The following is a 19,439-nucleotide window of genomic DNA, read 5'->3' as shown; positions in this document are numbered from 1 at the left end:
GTATATCCCGATGTACTTCTTTAAACGGCGGTATAAATACAAATAAACATCATAATTTCAGCTTGCATACCTCATCCGCATCGTTGAGTGCTTGCAGGATCATTTTCTCAATATTTCTAGTCATGGACACTTTTTGTTGGGCTGACAGCGGGTACTCAATCTTCTCATTGTTGCCAGCCTGACAAATATACAATATTACTCTGTTGTACATGACAATCAGGATTTCTACCTTATGTCACAAAATGATAACTGATCAACATTGATACCAATTGCAAACATAATGGATTACCTAAAGCTTCAGTACATCAAAAACTGTAGAGCAAATGTTGGTGCAAGAAAATCCCATGTATACAAACTATTAATTTAACAAGAGGGCCATGATGGCCCTGAATCGCTCACCTGACTCATTAAGATCAGATGAAAACTATGACCTCTATTGTCTACACAATGTTTTTCTATGATTTGACCTAGTGACCTAGTTCCTGACTCTAGATGACCCAAATACAATCCCAATCCAGATTTCATCAAAATAAACATTCTGACCACAGTTCATAAATATTGGATGAAAACTGTGACCTCTATTGTCAACACAAGGTTTTTCTATTTATTTGACCTAGATTTTTACCCCAGATGACCCAAATACAATCCCACCCAGATTTCATCAAGAATTCTGACCAAATTTCATAAAGGTTGGATGAAAACTGTGATCTCTAATGTCTACACAAGGTTTTTCTATTATTTGACCTAGTGACCTAGTTTTTGACCCCAGATGACCCAAATAAAATCCCAACCCAGATTTCATCAAGATAAACATTCTGACCAAATTTCATAAAGATTGGATGAAAACTGTGACCTCTATTGTCTACAGAAGTTTGTTCTATTATTTGACCTAGTGACCTTGTTTTTGACCCCAGATGACCCAAATACAATCCCAAACCGGATTTCATCAAGATAAACATTTTGACCAAATTTCATCAAGATTGGATGCAAACTGTGACCTCTACTGTCTACACAAACAAATTGTTGAAGGACGGACGCACGGACACACGCAGGCACGCACAACGGACGCCGGACATCACACGATCACATAAGCTCACCGTGTCACTTCATGACAGGTGACCTAAAAATATGTGTCGGAGATAAACATGAACAGTTGTGGTTAAAATCCCATAGAAACAAGGGCTGTTTGTAAAACATGCATGCCCCCCTATATGGGCTATAAGTTGTAGTAGCAGCCATTGTGTGAATACGTTTTTTGTCACTGTGAATGGTGGTGGTGGTGGTGGTGGTGGTGGTGGTGGTGTAGTAGTAGTAGTAGTAGTAGTAGTAGTAGTAGTAGTAGTAGTAGTAGTAATAGTAGTTGTAGTAGTAGTAGTAGTAGTAGTAGTAGTAGTAGTAGTAGTAGAAGTAGTAGTAGTAGTAGTAGTAGAAGTAGTAGTAGTAGTAGTAGTAGTAGTAGAAGTAGTAGTAGTAAAAGTAGTAGTAGTAGAAGTAGTAGTAGTAGTAGTAGTAGTAGTAGTGGTAGTAGTAGTAGTAGTGGCAGTAGTAGTAGAAGTGGTGGTGGTGGTGGTGGTGGTGGTGGTGGTGGTAGTTGGTAGTAGTACTAGTAGTAGTAGTACTAGTAGTAGTAGAACTAGTAGTAGTAGTAGAAGTAGTAGTAGTAGTAGTAGTAGTAGTAGTAGTAGTAGTAGTAGTAGTAGTGGTAGTAGTAGTAGAAGTAGTAGTAGTAGTAGTAGTAGTAGTAGTAGTAGAAGTAGTAGTAGTAGTAGTAGTAGTAGTAGTAGTAGTAGTAGTAGAAGTAGTAGTAGTAGTAGTAGTAGTAGTAGTTGAAGTAGTAGCAGTAGCAGAAGCAGTAGCAGCATTACAAGACCAATACTTAAGAATGATCAAATGGGAAAAGGTAACCTAGCACTGGCAGTAAATATGGGGCTCATTTACAGGTCAGATTTGGAATCTCTGCTGTAAAATGAGATTTTGAATGAATTAAAGGGAGGCAAATCTGTAATAAAAAGAACATGCATAAACCGTAGTTGTTTCCCTTGTTTGAACCATGCTAAATCCTTACAAGTTTGGAAAGAATTGGATGAAAAATTTGGACTTTATTGCATAAACACCATTTTCTCAATTCAAGGGGAGGTAATTCTGTACTTCATAGACCAATAATGCTCATTTTTTGTAGGGTTCGTGTCCTCATTGATATAAAGACACTGTGCAAATTTGGAAAGGATCGGACAAAAAATGTGGAAGATTTTTAAAAGTTTTCACAAAATAGGCAAAAACGAATAAACATGCAAAGTTCAACGAGCTCCTGCGGCCATGGTTTTTGACGAATCAAATTTCTTTGAACAACTTTTTCAGGGGAGCCTTCAAAGGTCATCCCTGTGAAATTTTTTGAAAATCTGATGAGCGGTTTCTGACAAGAAGATTTTTTAAGGTTTTTACCATATATGGTCATGGCGGCCATCTTGGTTATGTGATCGAATTTTTTTTAACAATTCTTTTGTCCCATGACCTAGGTGTGCTCCACATGAAATTTAGTTGAAATTGGCTCAATGGTTTAGTAGAAGAAGATGTTTATAAATTGTTTACAGACAGACAGACAGACAGACAGACAGACGGACGCCGGACGGTGAGTGATCACAATAGCTCACCCCGAGCTATCGCTCAGGTGAGCTAAAAATCAGTATTAAAAGGCATACATGCCAGGCGTCCCAATCTCAGCAGGACAGTCCCACGTTTCATGAGTTTGTCCCGGCGTCCCAATTTGAGACCATTTGTCCCGAAATTCGTAAAAAAAACGTAAATTGTGTAAGTTCACAATAAAATTCGCTATTGAAGCTTTGTCTGGCTTATATTTACCATTGGTTATCCCTTTAATGCCCCCTATTAACAAACGATTTCTACTACTCGAGTGCACCTGTGTTGTTTTTGACACATCAGAGATTTATGGGAAAATTATTTAATTTATCAGGCATTCACAACATGGCGTTTTTATGATAAGAGTCACTAATTGCGATAATTAGACATCATAGTGAAATAAAAGCCAACTTCTTTTGTATTTCATGACCTACATAGTCTACCTTTTATCAAGAATTAGGTTTGTGCCAGGTCATTATAAAATAAACCACAATATGACGAGTTAGCTGAAACACAAATAGGAATGTTGAACATTTTGTCTTTTGACCTCTAAGTGTGACCTCTCCTTTAAATGTGGAAACCCAGTTTTTTCAGGCAACACACCCCATCATTAAGGTTAACATTTGTGCAAAGATATTTTTAAATCTGTCTATATATGGCAAAGTAATGGCTGAGACATGAACAGCAATTATCAATATTTACCAAATCTGTCCTTTGACCTCCAAGTACAGTTAGTGCATGTGACACATCATAATGATCATCTCATAAAGGTTTACTATCTATTTTATAATCCATAAATGCAATACAAAGTTATTGCTAGGATATTAATGTTTGGCCTGACATTCTTACAAACAGATATACAGTGGAACTGATTTACACTGCCCAATTACTGTCATTAAAAGTCTATAGACATATATTATTATCTGTCCAAAATCACTTACCATATACCAGAAATTGACAGAGATATTTTCTTCAGAGTCAGTCATTGACTCCACTTGATGCCACCTGCAAAGAGGAGACCACTGTTGACTGACTGACCTATAGCCATGACTGTATTGTAGATCCTGGTTGATTGTAAATCATTGTTCTGTGTTCCTTTTATTTCAAAGTTGATCAACTTCATGTTTAATGCCAATTCCTAAATGAAGAAACAAAGCTTTTTATCCGGTCCTATTCATTAAATCCTGCTCTTCCAGACCCAATATGAAGTGTTCATATAACAGTGTGACCAGAGAGGCTCACATTTATTATTTCAATACTGCTATAGAGGACTTGGGACTTTTCTTAAAATGTTGAACAACTTACAATGGGCTCCAAGAGTATTTCTATCCCTGTTTATGGTGCTATACATTTAATAGCAGTAAGATATTTTATTCGACCACAATCCTACATTTAAAGAAAACAAGAGATGTGTTCGTCAGAAACACAATGCCCCCTATTGCGCCGCTTTGAAATAATAAAAAAAAATTACCTTTTACCTTGAAGGATGACCTTGACCTTGAACTTCCACCACTCTAAATAAGCAGCTTCATGAGAACGCCACTTTGAATTTATTTTTTTTGACCTTTGACCTTGAAGGATGACCTTGACCTTGAACTTCCACCACTCAAAATGTGCAGCTTCATGAGAACTGCGCTTTGAAATTTTTTAGTTTTTTTTTACCTTGAAGGATAACCTTGACCTTGAACTTCCACCACTCAAAATGTGCAACTTCATAAGAATGCCACTTTGAATTTTTGTTGTTGTTTGTTTACCTTTGACCTTGAAGAATGACCTTGACCTTGAACTTCCACCACTCAAAATGTGCAGCTTCATGAGATACACATGCATGCTAAATATCAAGTTTCTATCTTCAATAATGCAAAAGTTATGGTCAACGTTAAAGTTTTTTTTTCGGACGGACGGACAGACTGACATACACACATACTGACGGACAGTTCAACTGCTATATGCCACCCTACCGGGGGCATAAAAACAAGAGATGTGTTTGTCAGAAACACAATGCCCCCTATTGCGCCGCTTTGAAGCCATATTTTAGACCTTTGACCTTGAAGGATGACCTTGACCTTGATTTCTCACCACTAAAAATGTGCAGCTCCATGAGATACACATGCATGCCAAATATCAAGTTGCTATCTTCAATATTGCAAAAGTTATCGCAAAACTTTAACCAAGGTTAAAGTTTTGGGACAGAATGACAGAGTGACAGACAGACAGACAGGCCAAAAACAATATACCCCCAATCATTTGATCCGGGGGCATAAAAACGGTTGGAGATATATTGATCTTTCTTAAAAGACTGAACTTTGCTATGAAGACAAAACTCTGCATAACAGAAATTATCATGGTTTATATCAACCAAGGGTAACACAGGGTTGTAACCTAACAGTTTTTCCATGGTTGACCAGACCAAATCTGTTCAATACTTGCATAGAACTGTAATAGTTGTATACTCAAAATATCTAGGGTAGGAATGTTTTGGGTCAATACTTGGTCAATGTGGTATACATACCAGTACATAGGTATGTTGATGACCTCCAATGGCCCTATACGTACCAGTACATAGGTATGTAGATTACCTCCCCTGTCCCTTTACATACCAGTACATAGGTATGTAGATTACCTCCCCTGTCCCTTTACGTACCAGTACATAGGTATGTAGATGACCTCCCCTGGTCCAACCACGCCCTCATACCCGCACAGCCGCGTCACGTTGGGGAAGCGATTTAGGTCAGGATTGTCCAAATCAACCTGAGAATGAGAGTCAGATCTGAATTTTTTTCCTTTCATTTTTTACCCTTTTTTTTTATCAAAATAGTTGACCAAGGAGAATAAAAGTGCCTTGACCTGTGTTCACAAAACTTTTTATTGACAATCAATTTCGTGTGTAAATGAATAGCAATTTTCAATGAATTATACATGAATTTTGTTTTTTTACCAAATATGTTTGATTCAATTTCATTTAACATTAAAACTCAATTTTAACACACAAAATTATTGGTTGTTATGCACGTAAGTGATTTTGCGGAAAGTCTTTATAAGAGAGCCATGATGGCCTTGAAATTCAAGGTTAAAATTGCGGAAGACTTGACATAGTGACATAATTATTGAACCCCATTTACCAGACTCAAGTTTCATCAAGGTTGAGTAATACATTTGGCCTCTAGAGAGGTAAATGTTTTTCTTTTTTTAATTCAACCAGATGACCAAGTTTTTTGACACACATGTCAAAAATTCAAACTCATACTAGATATTGTCAAGATAAACATTCTGAACAACTTTCATAAAGATTTAATTATGAATGTGGCCTCTAAAGAGTGGTAACAATGTTTGTAACAAAAATACCTGTTGACCTAGTTTTTGGAAGCATGTTACTTAGATTTAAAATTATTAAACACAGGACCATTGCACCACCTATTAACCATTAACACTGTAACATGTACTTTTCACACACAAAACTGGCATATCATGTTGTTATATGTATTGTTGTTATTTTTTTTAATTCACTTTTGGAAGGCCTCAAAAAAGAACTTTCAATTTTATTGAAAATTATAGTGTTTTTTCAATCATTTTCAAAGATTTGCTTTTACTGCATTCATGCACTCATATGCAGAGTTTAATTAATTAATTTTATTATTTATTTATTTTTATTGTTTTTTTTTGGGGGGGGGGGGGGTTGTTACGCATACATGTATACAATTTCGGTAAAAATCTGTTTTTATGTAGTTATTATATAATTTACATGCATGTGTCTATTCACACATTTATCATCATAATTCATTAATTGTAAAAATGCGTATCATGGAAATTATAGATTCTAATTTTTATTTTTCAACAATGAAGCAATCATGTCACAGCGGTGAGTTAACCTTATCTAACTTTTCATGGTTAAGTTGATTTAGTAAGTTAGAACTGCATTACTTTAATCAGAGGTAGGTCTAGAATCACAGAGGAGATGATGTCATGACCAATCAGCACATAGGTGACCACAAATGGTAATCTTGATCATAAGATTTGTAGCCCAGTGCTCTATCAACTGAGCTAACAGGCCTGGTTTGTAAATAATATACTAGTAGTTCATTTGAAAGTGGTTGTTTTATTCTAACTTCACATAATTGTGTGCATACCTGACTCTGTCTGTCGTGAGGATGGTGTACGGGGTAGGGGTAGAGATTTTCAAACTGGTCAGGATTGAACAGCACCAGCCGTTTGCTGCCCCGGATCTGGGCAAACATGTTTTCTTGCTCATCATAATGAACAGGGGTCACGTTTCCTGCAAAAAACACTCAGGATAATACCATCTATGCTTACACACCAAACCAAGCACCGTTGAGTGGGTAATGGTTTTTTGCTGACCAAGTAAATGAAAAGAAGAAATTATTAGAGTTTTGACAAAAAACATGATCGCAGAAAGTCGTATTCAGCCTTTTCCCCACACATTTTTCCAGACACAGAGGCAAGGCCGCACAGCAAGAGGTTGGTGAGGAAGGACGATGCTCCATTTTGAGTGTTGATTGAAAAGAAACATTTCAACATGTTCTAAATCAAAATGTGCATTACTTTAGATCTATTAAACCACAAAAGCAGAAAGCAAAGTACATTCAGATCATAGCTTGCAAGGGCTTATGATATTTTCAAGTGCTGAATAACATTGATAAGAAAATCAAGCGTTGCGGCAACACTTGCGCAGTCTAGTCATGGGCTATGCTTTCCTCTATAAAAAAGCATGCAAGGTTCTCCTGAGTATCCTCCCCAGTATGCATATCCTTGTAAGACTGCGCAGATGCCACAGGCTGGAGCTACGCTGGCAGCATATTATAAGAATCATTTTTCATGACGCAGGTCTACCGTCTTTAAATATCTCATTGTATCTTGTAAATGGAATATCAATCCACAATTCTTTCTGAGTGAAAATTGAAGCCACACTGTGCTTTTTATAGCAAACTGGCAAATGTTGGTAGACTATTCTTGCTTGCAGGAAAGATTTTCAGTCAGAATGACTGCATACATCAAACATGTGCGGCTAGATAATTAACGGATTTCCCTGCAATCATGGATACTATACTATTTTGGTGGTTTTGTCTCACAATACAAGACTAATGGCATTTATCAATATGTTTTCTTTCAATTCTTTCTCAAAATTTTGATACTTTATTTTACATCTTGATACTTTAAGCGATACTGTGCTATCAACATAAGGCATTTATTGATGCATTTAGTACATTCACTCTTCTTCTGACAATTAACTGACCCAGCACCGACCCTGAAAGTCTTGGTGAATTGGGGATGGAACTAACCGGTAATGCGTAATTGTAACTGGGCAAAAATGTGTATCTATGTTTAGTATGTACAAAAGAGAGTGGTCCACATTTCCCTTCACTGAGCAGTTACATTCTATACTGCAAAGATGCTGCGATGTTGCTAATGTTCCAAAGGATTATGCTCAAATCAGCCAATGGAATGAATGGAGTGTATTCATTCGGATCGTGTGGCTTTATGTTGAGTTCATCTAAGGTGAAAAGCTGGGTTAAACAGCTACTCCAAACAAGAGGGCCTGAAAGGCCCAAAGTCGCTCACCTGAGATAACAAGATATTATTGGAACAAATCTTCTGACCAAGTTTCATGAAGATCGGAAAATAAATGTGGCCTCTAAAGTGTTAACAAGGTTTTACTATAGCCATATAAGGAAAACTGCCACGCCCCCTGGCAGCAATGTTTTTCGACCAACCGGCATCATTTTTGAACCCATCCAAGATATTATCAGGACAAATCTTCTGACCAAGTTTCATGAAGATCGGAAAATAAATGTGGCCTCTAGAGTGTTAACAAGGTTTTACTATAGCCATATAAGGAAAAATGCCCCGGCCCCTGGTGGCCATGTTTTTCAACCAACCGGCATCATTTTCGAACTTGTCCAAGATATTATCGGGATGAATCTTCTGACCATGTTTCATGAAGATTGGACAATAAATGTGGCCTCTAGAGTGTTAACAAGGTTTTACTATAGCCATATAAGGAAAAATGCCACGCCCCCTGGCAGCAATGTTTTTCGACCAACCGGCATCATTTTCGAACTTGTCCAAGATATTATCGGGATGAATCTTCTGACCAAGTTTCATGAAGATCAGACAATAAATGTGGCCTCTAGAGTGTTAACAAGGTTTTACTATAGCCATATAAGGAAAATGCCCCGCCCCTTGGCAGCCATGTTTTTCAAGCAAAGGTTACGATTTTCAAACTCATCCAAAATATCATTGGGACAAATCTTCTGACCAAGTTTCATGTAGATCGGAAAATAAATGTGGCCTCTAGAGTGTTAACAAGGTTTTACTGTAGCCATATAAAGAAAAATGCCCCGCCCCCCTGGCGGCCATGTTTTTCAAGCAACCAGCATCATTTTCGAACTCGTCCAAGATATTATTGGAATGAATCTTCTGACCAAGTTTTATGAAGATCAAACAATAAATGTGGCCTCTATAGTGTTCACAAGATTTTCATATCGCCATATAAGGAAAAATGCCTTGCCCCATGGCAGCCATGTTTTTCAAGCAAACGAAACTATTGTCGAACTCATCCAAGATATCATTGAGACCAATCTTCTGACCAAACTTCATGAAGATAGGAAAATAAATGTGGCCTCTAGAGTGTTAACAAGGTTTTACTATAGCCATATATGGAAAAATGCCCCGCCCCCTGGCAGCCATGTTTTTCAACCAACCGGCATCATTTTCGAACTCGTCCAAGATATTATTGGAATGAATCTTCTGACCAAGTTTTATGAAGATCAAACAATAATTGTGGCCTCTAGAGTGTTCACAAGATTTTACTATAGCCTTATATAGCCATATAAGGAAAAATGCCCTGCCCTGTGGTGGCCATGTTTTTCAAGCAAACGTAACCATTTTCAAACTCATCCAAGATATCATTAAGACCAATCTTCTGACCAAATTTCATGAAGATGGGACAATAAATGTGTTCTCTGGAGTGTTCACAAGGCAAATGTTGACGGCGCACGACGCACGACACACAACGGACAAAAGGCGATCACAAAAGCTCACCATGAGCACGTTGTGCTCAGGTGAGCTAAAAAGTTAAAGAGCAGTAAAAAAAAACATGAACATTGACCTTCAACGGAAATCTTGACATTTCAAAGAGGATCACGGGAGCTGAATGGAAACTTTCTATGGTCATGTGGAAAAATAATCAGGAGTAATATTTCAAAAAATTCAGGTTTGTAAAGAATCACAGAGAAGAAAAAATAATTCATTACCTATGACCTTGCATCATGACCTTGACCTTGCAAAGAGGCTAATGTGCGTTCCATAGGCACATTGTTTGGTCATGGGAAATTATAATAAGAAGTAATATTTAAATTAAACCTAGGAAGGTGGACAGAAAACACATTAAGGAAATGCCAAATCAATGACCTTTGACCTTGAATTGTGACCTTAACCTTTCAACAAGGAGCATGGAAGTAAAATGCAACAAATTATCTTGTCATGGGGAATAATTATCTAAACTAATATTTAACGTTTCAGAACACAAATGATCATTCATGACCTATGACCTTCAATTGGGACCTTGGCTCTTTGATGGGCATGTGTGTTGTGCAAGACACATTGTCTTGGTATGGGCACTAATACAGTTGTCTTAAGTAATAATTAAATCCACAAAGGCATGTTAAAGTGAAAACTAAAATGTACCATCATTACCTTGCATTGTGACATTGACCTTTCAAGGAGGAACATGGAGTTGTATGCAAAACACTATCTGATTATGGAGAGTAATGATCTGAAGTTATATAAAAATGCTTCCGGACATGTTTAAGTAACAGAGCAGAATCAAACATCATGACCTTTGACCTTCAATTGTGACCTTTACCTTAGACGGGGAAGCAAGAAAGTTCTAAGGACACATTGCCTGAGCATGAATAATAATATTTGGAAGTTATTTTTAATCCCCCTTTTCAAACAACCATGGACGGACAGTGTGACTACTTTATGCCCTTCTTCAGGTAAAATAAATCCTGCACATCTTGAGATCATTTCAAACAAAGCATGCCAGTGTAAATGTTTTATGTTGTAACTAGAAAAATATTTCATCAGAAAAGTTTGTATCTACAGACATTTTACATGAATCCCAAAGGATTTTCACAAACATTGTACAGCATGATTTGATTTGTTTGGTTTTTGTATTCAGTTAAACTATTTGCACTTTTCCTGATAAAGCTCCAACTCAAGCTAATATTAAACAGATTAATGTGCGCAAACTTAAAACAGACTTATGCGAGATTTGCTGCCCTACTTTTATCGGAGATACTGTAAAAAATGGAACAAAGTGCACTTTTGCCACCAACATCAGCTTGGGTTATTTAAATCGGTATTATATGAAGTCCTATGTTTGCATTTTCAGCTTCCTACCTGGCATCCCGACCAGCAGCAGGTTGGAGGTCAGCGGGCCCCAGTTATTGCTCCTCTGTAGACCCGTCACATAGGACCAATTGAAGTTGACAAACTGCTCAACAATCTTTGGACCAACAGAATTGTTCAGGGCTTGTTGCAAATATATTCTGGAAACCACGAGTGTAAATGTGTAAATATGTTACCTTTAAGTTACAACACAGAAGTTTTAATATCACTTTTGGTGTCTTGTTAACAAATACCGTAACCATGTGCATCATTATGGCCAAAAATTGCTCACTTGAGTGTTGAGACCTGTGTCTTGTAGTTTCAGATTTTGCTTATAATTAAATCAGAAAGAGATGATGTTTGAATCAATATATTGAGACTTAACAAGCCTGATGTGATCAGAAAAGCTCATCATGAGCAAATTGAACTCAGGTGAGCAAAAACACATAAAAACAGCCTCAATGATAAATTTTCACTTTTTTTTCAGTAATTATTAAATAAATAATGAAAGTATGTGATTTTTTGTGACATATATAATGCATTGTTTAATGTTTAACATTAACAACATTTCTGACACATCTAGAAAACAAAATACACTATATTCTTATTCTGGTTATATTAAAACTGCCAAACAACGTGTAGATTAATTGATTAAGTTGTCAAAGAATAATGCTATACTATTGACTAGTAGCATGGTTAAACACTAATCTATTGAAATAATAGGGTAAAACTTTGAAAGTCATTTCCTTCAACTTTTAATTTAGACGGTTCAAGTCAAGCTCTCGTAACTGGATTTTATAACAATTACCGTTCCGAAGAGCTCTTTGGGTGGCTCTTTATTAAATTAACAAATTCTTGGAATGGCATTTCTTCTTGACTGGTAGGTGGTGTAAACTCTTTTATGGCAAGTGACTTCTTATCGCTGTAGTACTTGAACTTGTGACTCTTAGAGCGGTACACAGTAAACAAGCCATCACCAATGTGCCTTGACAAGTAGTCTAGATCCCAGTTACAGGCAGATGAAACCAAGTGTGTGTCGGTGATAATAACCGGTTCCTGAAAACATATTTCCATTTAAAGGCAGAGTTTAATTCTTTTTTATTTGCCACCGCACCCCAAATTTCGTGTCCTTTCATCCATTTGTGGTCCATTTGATGACCCATAATCATAGATACTCAATACTGTCTTGTTGCTGAGAAAATGCAATGACCTACAGTGCTCTTGGTCAGCTTAATTGCAGAAAATGATTTGAGATTAAAGGGTCCACCGATTTTCAAGACAAGGGAAGTCAGGGACTTCAATTAAGAATTGAATAACATTCTTCTGCATTTCATCAGTTTTTTAACAAGAACCCTATGGATTTTTCCTAATTTTAGTAAAAGCTAATGACATTAATGCATTAATACAATACTTCTCCAATCGTTATAAAAAACACAAACGAACTTAACGAAGATATTAAATGTAATGTAGAACACCACAACCAATCTCTATAAAATCTAGCTTAGTGTGAAGCCCAACCCTTTCAAATCTTTCATTAACATGTTGGAGGTGGGTAAATCACCCTGATATTTTTACCAAAATGTATGCAACACTTTGCATCTGAGTAATTAAAAAATATATATATAATACTGCTACTTTTGGAAATCATCTACCTCATTTAAAACTGATTAATTATAACTGCTTTCAATTTAACATCAATGCAGCATTCTAATTGGATAATCATAAATCTACCTGTGTGACCTGTATCTTTTTCTAATGAACCCACAATGTATCAATATTTTGGTTTCAACCAGATTTCCAATCTTTAAAAGTTTTCCCAAAAATAAAATAAAAAGATAAATTTCAAAATTTAGTTAATTTCCTATCAAGCTGTTTAAGTTGAATATATATTCGTATAATATAAACAAGGGCTGTTTGTAAAACATGCATGCCCCCCATATGGGCTGTCAGTTGTAGTGGCAGCCATTGTGTGAATACGGTTTTTGTCACTGTGACCTTGACCTTTGACCAAGTGACCTGAAAATCAATAGGGGTCATCTGCCAGTGATGATCAATGTACCTATGAAGTTTCATCATCTTCTTGACTAATTATTCTTGAGTTATCACCAGGAAACCATTTTACTGTTTTGAGTCACTGTGACCTTGACCTTTGACCTAGTGACCTGAAAATTAATAGGGGTCATCTGCCAGTCATGATCAATGTACCTATGAAGTTTCATGATCCTAGGCTTAAGCATTCTTGAGTTATTATCCAGAAACTATTTACTATTTCGAGTCACTGTGACCTTGACCTTTGACCTAGTGACCTGAAAATCAATAGGGGTCATCTGCCAGTCATTATCAATGTACCTATGAAGTTTCATGATCCTAGGCTTAAGCATTCTTGAGTTATCATCCGGAAACCATTTTACTGTTTCAAGTCACTGTGACCTTGACCTTTGACCTAGTGACCTGAAAATCAATAGGGGTCATCTGCCAGTCATGATCAATGTTCCTATGAAGTTTCATGATCCTAGGCATAAGCATTCTTGAGTTATCATCCAGAAACCATTTTACTGTTTTGAGTCATTGTGACCTTGACCTTTGACCTAGTAACCTGAAAATCAATAGGGGTCATCTGCCAGTCAGGATCAGTGTACCTATGAAGTTTCATGATCCTAGGCGTAAGCATTCTTGAGTTATCATCCAGAAACCATTTACTGTTTTGAGTCACTGTGACCTTGACCTTTGACCTAATGACCTGAATAAATAGTGGTCATCTGCCAGTCAGGATCAATGTACCTATGAAGTTTCATGATCCTAGGCGTAAGCATTCTTGAGTTATCATCTGGAAACCATTTTACTATTTTGAGTCACTGTGACCTTGACCTTTGACCTAGTGACCTGAAAATCAATAGGGGTCCTCTGCCAGTCATGATCAATCTACCTATGAAGTTTCATGATCCTAGGCCTTAGCATTCTTGAGTGATCATCCGGAAGCCATTTTATTATTTTGAGTCACTGTGACCTTGACCTTTGACCTAGTGACCTGAAAATCAATAGGGATCATCTGCCAGTCATGATCAATGTACCTATGAAGTTTCAGGATCCTAGGCCTAAGCGTTCTTGAGTTATCATTCGGAAACCATCTGGTGGACGGACGGACGGACCGACCGACATGAGCAAAACAATATACACCCTCTTCTTCGAAGGGGGACATAAATATAGCAAACATTAATTTTATATTCTCCATGTTTAAGTATTTTTTAAGGAAAAACTAACAACCCCAATTTCCCAATTATGTTCAAAACAACAATCGTTTTCCAAATTTACAGAGCCCTGGTACCATTCCTAAAATGGTGAAAAACACAAAATATGTAAATTATTTATTTTTCATATACAGTTGGACATTACCAATTAGAACATTGTAAGTTCAAATTCATTTCAATTTGCAAACGTGCCCTAGGTCCCACTTTTTCCACCTAACATTAACTACAATATATAATTGTTAATTCAACTTTCCTTATTCTAATAAATCTCCATCAATTTATTACATCTGAAAAGATGTCAGAGTAGAAGCTTGGTTGAAGGAAACAGTCCCCAGTTCGTCATGTTTTATATATTTGTAGTGACTCAATTATTTTAAAGTTTCTTATCATAAGGCAGGCAGCTGGGGAAAATTATCTATTGTATTGTGCTTATTTTGTTATTGGCCTTCCGAGGGCTTCAGCGCACTGTGGCAGCCTCAGGAAGTCGGCCTAGTGCTACAATGTGTTGAATAATTATCAACTAACTTTATAGAATTTGAAGGCTTTACAGATCTTAAGAATTAATTATTTTCACTATTTTTATTTAAGAAATAGAGGATAGTATAGCATCATTTCTCTAATTATCATTTTATAGATCTAATTATCATAATTGTTAATTTCAGATCTTGATCATTGTCGATGGAAATAAAGATCCTGAAGCAAATAGTTGATACTTATTTATGATCAAGATTGTGAAGACGACACCATGCCTGTAGTGAAGTGTCCGTTCCCAGATTGTGTTTACACAACAGACAATCTAGATCCGGCCATTGTTGCGGCACTCATAAATGCCCACAGCGCCGTACACACATTGGCACCTGCAAAAACAGCCAGAGTTGCGAAAGTCAAGTGTCCTACAGTTATCGCCGCTGGATCCAGCGAGGACTGGGCTTACTTTGTTTCACGCTGGAATGATTATGTTGCTGCCACCAAATTGGATGGTCGAGATAAAGTGATCCAGTTGTTAGAGTGTTGCGATGAACCTCTTCGAAGAGACCTAACAAGAACAACAGGTGGCAAACTAACTGACAAAGCGGTTGACGATGTATTGGCAGCAATTCGTAAGCTAGCAGTGCGTGAAGATAACACAATGGTGGCAAGAGTGACACTCCACAACATGAGACAAGATCGAGATGAATCTGTCCGTAACTTTAGTGCACGTCTGAGAGAACAGGCTGACATTTGTAAATTTGTGATTGACTGCAACAATTGTGCTGCCAAAGTTAATTACACTGAAGCAATCATGTGTGATGGTCTCACAACAGGTGTTTCTGACCCTGACATTCAACTTGACTTACTTGGTGATAAAAACCAGAACATATCGCTAGAGTTAGTGTTCCAATTCGTGGCAGCCAAGGAGGCAGGAAAACGCTCAGCTTCGAGACTGTTAGACTCGCATGCTGTTGGAGCAGCCACCAGTTACAAGAAGCAGCAACAGCCCAGCAGAGACACCCAAGAAGCTTGCTCCTACTGTGGCAAACGGGGCCACGGAAAGAAAAGAACTGCACAGGAACGCAAAACTCAATGCCCAGCTTATGGCCACAGGTGTACCCAATGCAGACGCGAACACCATTTTGAAAGTGTGTGCCGTAGTGTGGACAATCCAAAGCGCCATTCACACACTCAACCTAAAAACTTTGACAAGGAAAGTGCTCTGTTTGACTCATTATGTACTGCAGAATCTTCTCAAATACAACATCAGGGTGTATACACTATAAACAATAATATACGCAGCATCCTGCTTGATCATCATGTCTATGATAACCTGTCTGACACTTGGATTCGCAGAAGCTCTAAACCTCAACCATTCGCAAAAGTGTCTATACAGGCTCTTCCAGAGGACTACTTGGCACTTGGCATCAATCTTCCCAAACCGTCTCTAGCTACAGTGATACCGGCTATGGCTGATACAGGATGCCAGAGCTGCCTTGCCGGTCTTAAAGTTTTACATCGCCTTGGATTACGTGAATCTGACCTCATCCCTGTGACAATGCGCATGCACACAGCAAACAATGATGGCATTAAAATTCTCGGTGCCCGATTGCTGCGGATGTCTAGCAAGGACAAGTAGTTGAAACCAGGCAGATGACATATATTACCGACTCATCGGACAAACTTTTTCTCAGTTGAGAAGCCTGTATCAATCTTGGTATCATCACAGACAACTTTCCGGAAATCCATACCTCACAACAATACAGTGCTGCAACACTGAATGGTGAAGACAAAGCTCCATGTGGATGCCCTGCCCGTCAACTACTGCCAGTAACACCTAGTACATTACCATGCTCACCAACAGAAGAGAATCGTGTCAAACTGCAACGGTACCTCCTTGAGTTCTACAAAGCAAGTACCTTTAACACATGTGAACATCAAACACTTCGACTGATGGGGAGTCCGCCAATGAAACTTCTGGTAGATCCCAACGCTACACCAGTTGCTTACCACACACCAGTACCAGTTCCAATCCACTGGCGAGATGCAGTCAAGGCAGGTCTTCCCCCAAGACGTACGACTGGGCGTCATTGAGCCAGTCCCTATTGGAGAGCCTGTCACTTGGTGCCATAGAATGGTTGTGTGTGCAAAGAAAATGGACAGCAAAGGCGCACTGTTGATCTGCAGGCCCTTAATGCTTATGCCACACGTGAAACACATCACACACCATCACCTTTTCTTCAAGCACGATTAGTCCCCCATGGGAAGAAGAAAACAGTCTTTGATGCATGGAACGGCTATCACAGTGTACCCCTGTGTGAAGAAGATTGCAATCTGACCACATTCATCACTCCCTGGGGAAGATGTCGCTACAAAACTGCACCTCAGAGCTACATTGCTTCGGGTGATGGATACACCCCACGCTATGATGAGATTGTTGCCGACATCTCTCACAAAACCAAATGTATTGACGATGCTTTGCTATAGGCTGATGATCTTGAGGACAGTTTCTTTCAAGCAGTACACTGGCTAGACATTTGCGGTCGAAATGGCATAACACTGAATCCAGAAAAGTTTGTGTTTTGGAGCTGATATTGTGGAATTTGCAGGATTCGAAACAACACGCAACAATGTTAGACTGTGCCAGAGATACTTACAAGCCATCATTAAAATCCCTACACCAAAAGACATTACAGATGTGCGTTCCTGGTTTGGTCTAGTAAACCAGGTATCATATGCTTTCAGCATGGCCGAAAGAATGCTACCCTTTAGGGAACTTTTGAAACCTGGCACTCCGTTCAACTGGAATGAACATCTTCAGGCCATCTTCGATGAGTCAAAACTACTGATTGCCAGCGAAATAGAAGAGGGTGTTCGTATCTTTGACCCCAAAAGACCCACATGTCTGGCGACCGACTGGTCAAAATCGGGTATTGGATTCTGGCTCCTTCAAAAGCACTGCACATGCTCAAAGAAGGAACCCTTTTGTTGCCCATCTGAAGATCACACTCGTTGGCAGCAGATTCACTCATCCAGCTGAGTCTCGCTATGCACCAGTTGAGGGTGAAGCACTTGCTGTCGCAGATTCCCTTGACAAGGCCAGGTACTTTGTCCTAGGCTGCACAGACCTCATCATCGCTGTTGACCATAAACCTCTTCTCAAGATATTCACAGACCGATCCCTTGAGGACATCTCTAATACTAGTCTTAGAAACTTGAAAGAGAAAACGCTACACAGGTTCTGTATGGTCCACATTTCAGGTGTCAAACATCGTGCCACTGACTTCCTATCACGTCATCCAACCAGTGATGCAGAAAATCTGATATTGCCGGATGAGAAGACACACATTGATTCAACCTCTGCTAGCCGCAGCTCTCTCATGACTGGTTTGAGAATGCAAGAAGATCAGGAAGACTCCATAGATGAATGGGTCATTGCAGGTGTTGTTTCATCCCTCAATGCTATCAACCTTTGATCAGTCACCTGGGACAGAGTTCGCACAGCTACAGCTAGCGGTACAGACATGCTAGCATTGACAGAGATCATCTAATCTGGTATCCCGGAACACCGTCACCAGCTGCCAGAATCGCTCAGAGACTACTTTCAGTACCGTGAAGGTCTATCTACATTTGATGGCGTCATCCTATACAAAGACCGTGTTGTCATACCACCATCACTGAGAGACGAAGTACTCGAGGCTCTGCACGCAGCTCATCAAGGTGTCACCTCCATGGTTGCTAGGGCAGAGACATCAGTATTTTGGCCAGGAATAACACCTGCCATTACGGCTCTTCGTACCAGTTGCCAACAATGCAACCGTAGTGCACCATCAAATCCTAGCGCACCACCATTAAGTTTAGAGTATCCATTCCAGTGTCTATGTGCGGACTATTTCAGCTACCAAGGGCATCATTTCCTTGTTGTAGTGGACCGTTATTTCAACTGGCCCATTGTAGAGCAGTCAGCTAATGGAGCCCAAGGACTGATCACATGTCTTAGACATATCTTTGTGACATATGGAATACCAGATGAACTTGCCTCTGATCGTGGCCCTGAAATCACTGCTGCAGCTACACATCGATTCCTGAGTGATTGGGGTGTACAGCATCGCCTATCCTCCGTAGCCTTCCCACACAGCAACTGTAGGGCCGAAATTGGTGTAAAGACAGTGAAGCGTCTCCTTATGGATAACACAACTTCCACTGGTGACATAAACACAGATGCCTTCCAGCGTGCAATGCTTCAGTACAGAAACACACCAGACAGGGATACCAAACTCTCTCCAGCCATGTGCATATTTGGCCGTCCCATTCGAGACTTCATACCAATTCCACCTGGAAAGTATAAACCTCATGAACCTTGGTTAAGCACATCACTGGCCCGTGAAGAAGCCTTGCGAAACAGGCACATGCGGTGTGCAGAAAAACTGTCAGAGCACACTCAGAGATTACCACCTCTAGCTGTGGGAGATAATGTTCGCCTGCAAAACCAAATTGGACTCTGTCCTCGCAAGTGGGACAAGACTGGAGTGGTAATTGAAGTTAGCCAATTTGACCAGTATGTGGTACGACTTGATGGCTCAAGACGGGTAACCCTTCGCAATAGGAAGTTCCTACGGAAGTATGTCCCCGTTCAACTACCACCACGACAGCTGTCAATTGATAGTGACCTAG

The 19,439-nt window shown here is 38.9% G+C and overlaps 1 protein-coding gene across 2 annotated transcripts in view; it reads right to left on the bottom strand.

Annotated features, from left to right (window-relative positions):
• LOC127848318 (hypoxia-inducible factor 1-alpha inhibitor-like) overlaps positions 1–19,439 on the bottom strand; it is a 28,006-nt gene that overhangs the window by 5,475 nt on the left and 3,092 nt on the right. Inside the window, exons 2-7 of one of the 2 annotated variants that reach the window (XM_052380703.1) lie at positions 11,855–12,102; positions 11,059–11,207; positions 6,765–6,910; positions 5,282–5,388; positions 3,579–3,642; positions 71–178 (exon numbers count right to left, since the gene is read on the bottom strand). In XM_052380703.1, the coding sequence (XP_052236663.1) occupies positions 71–178; positions 3,579–3,642; positions 5,282–5,388; positions 6,765–6,910; positions 11,059–11,207; positions 11,855–12,102 (822 nt within the window). The remainder of the gene's footprint in view (positions 1–70; positions 179–3,578; positions 3,643–5,281; positions 5,389–6,764; positions 6,911–11,058; positions 11,208–11,854; positions 12,103–19,439) is intronic. The other variant, XR_008034451.1, reaches the window with a different exon arrangement.

Source organism: Dreissena polymorpha, chromosome 10 (assembly GCF_020536995.1).
Source record: "Dreissena polymorpha isolate Duluth1 chromosome 10, UMN_Dpol_1.0, whole genome shotgun sequence".
NCBI classification, from domain to species: domain Eukaryota; kingdom Metazoa; phylum Mollusca; class Bivalvia; order Myida; family Dreissenidae; genus Dreissena; species Dreissena polymorpha.
Note: the sequence above shows the minus strand (reverse complement) of the source record. Positions and strands in the feature narration are given on the sequence as shown.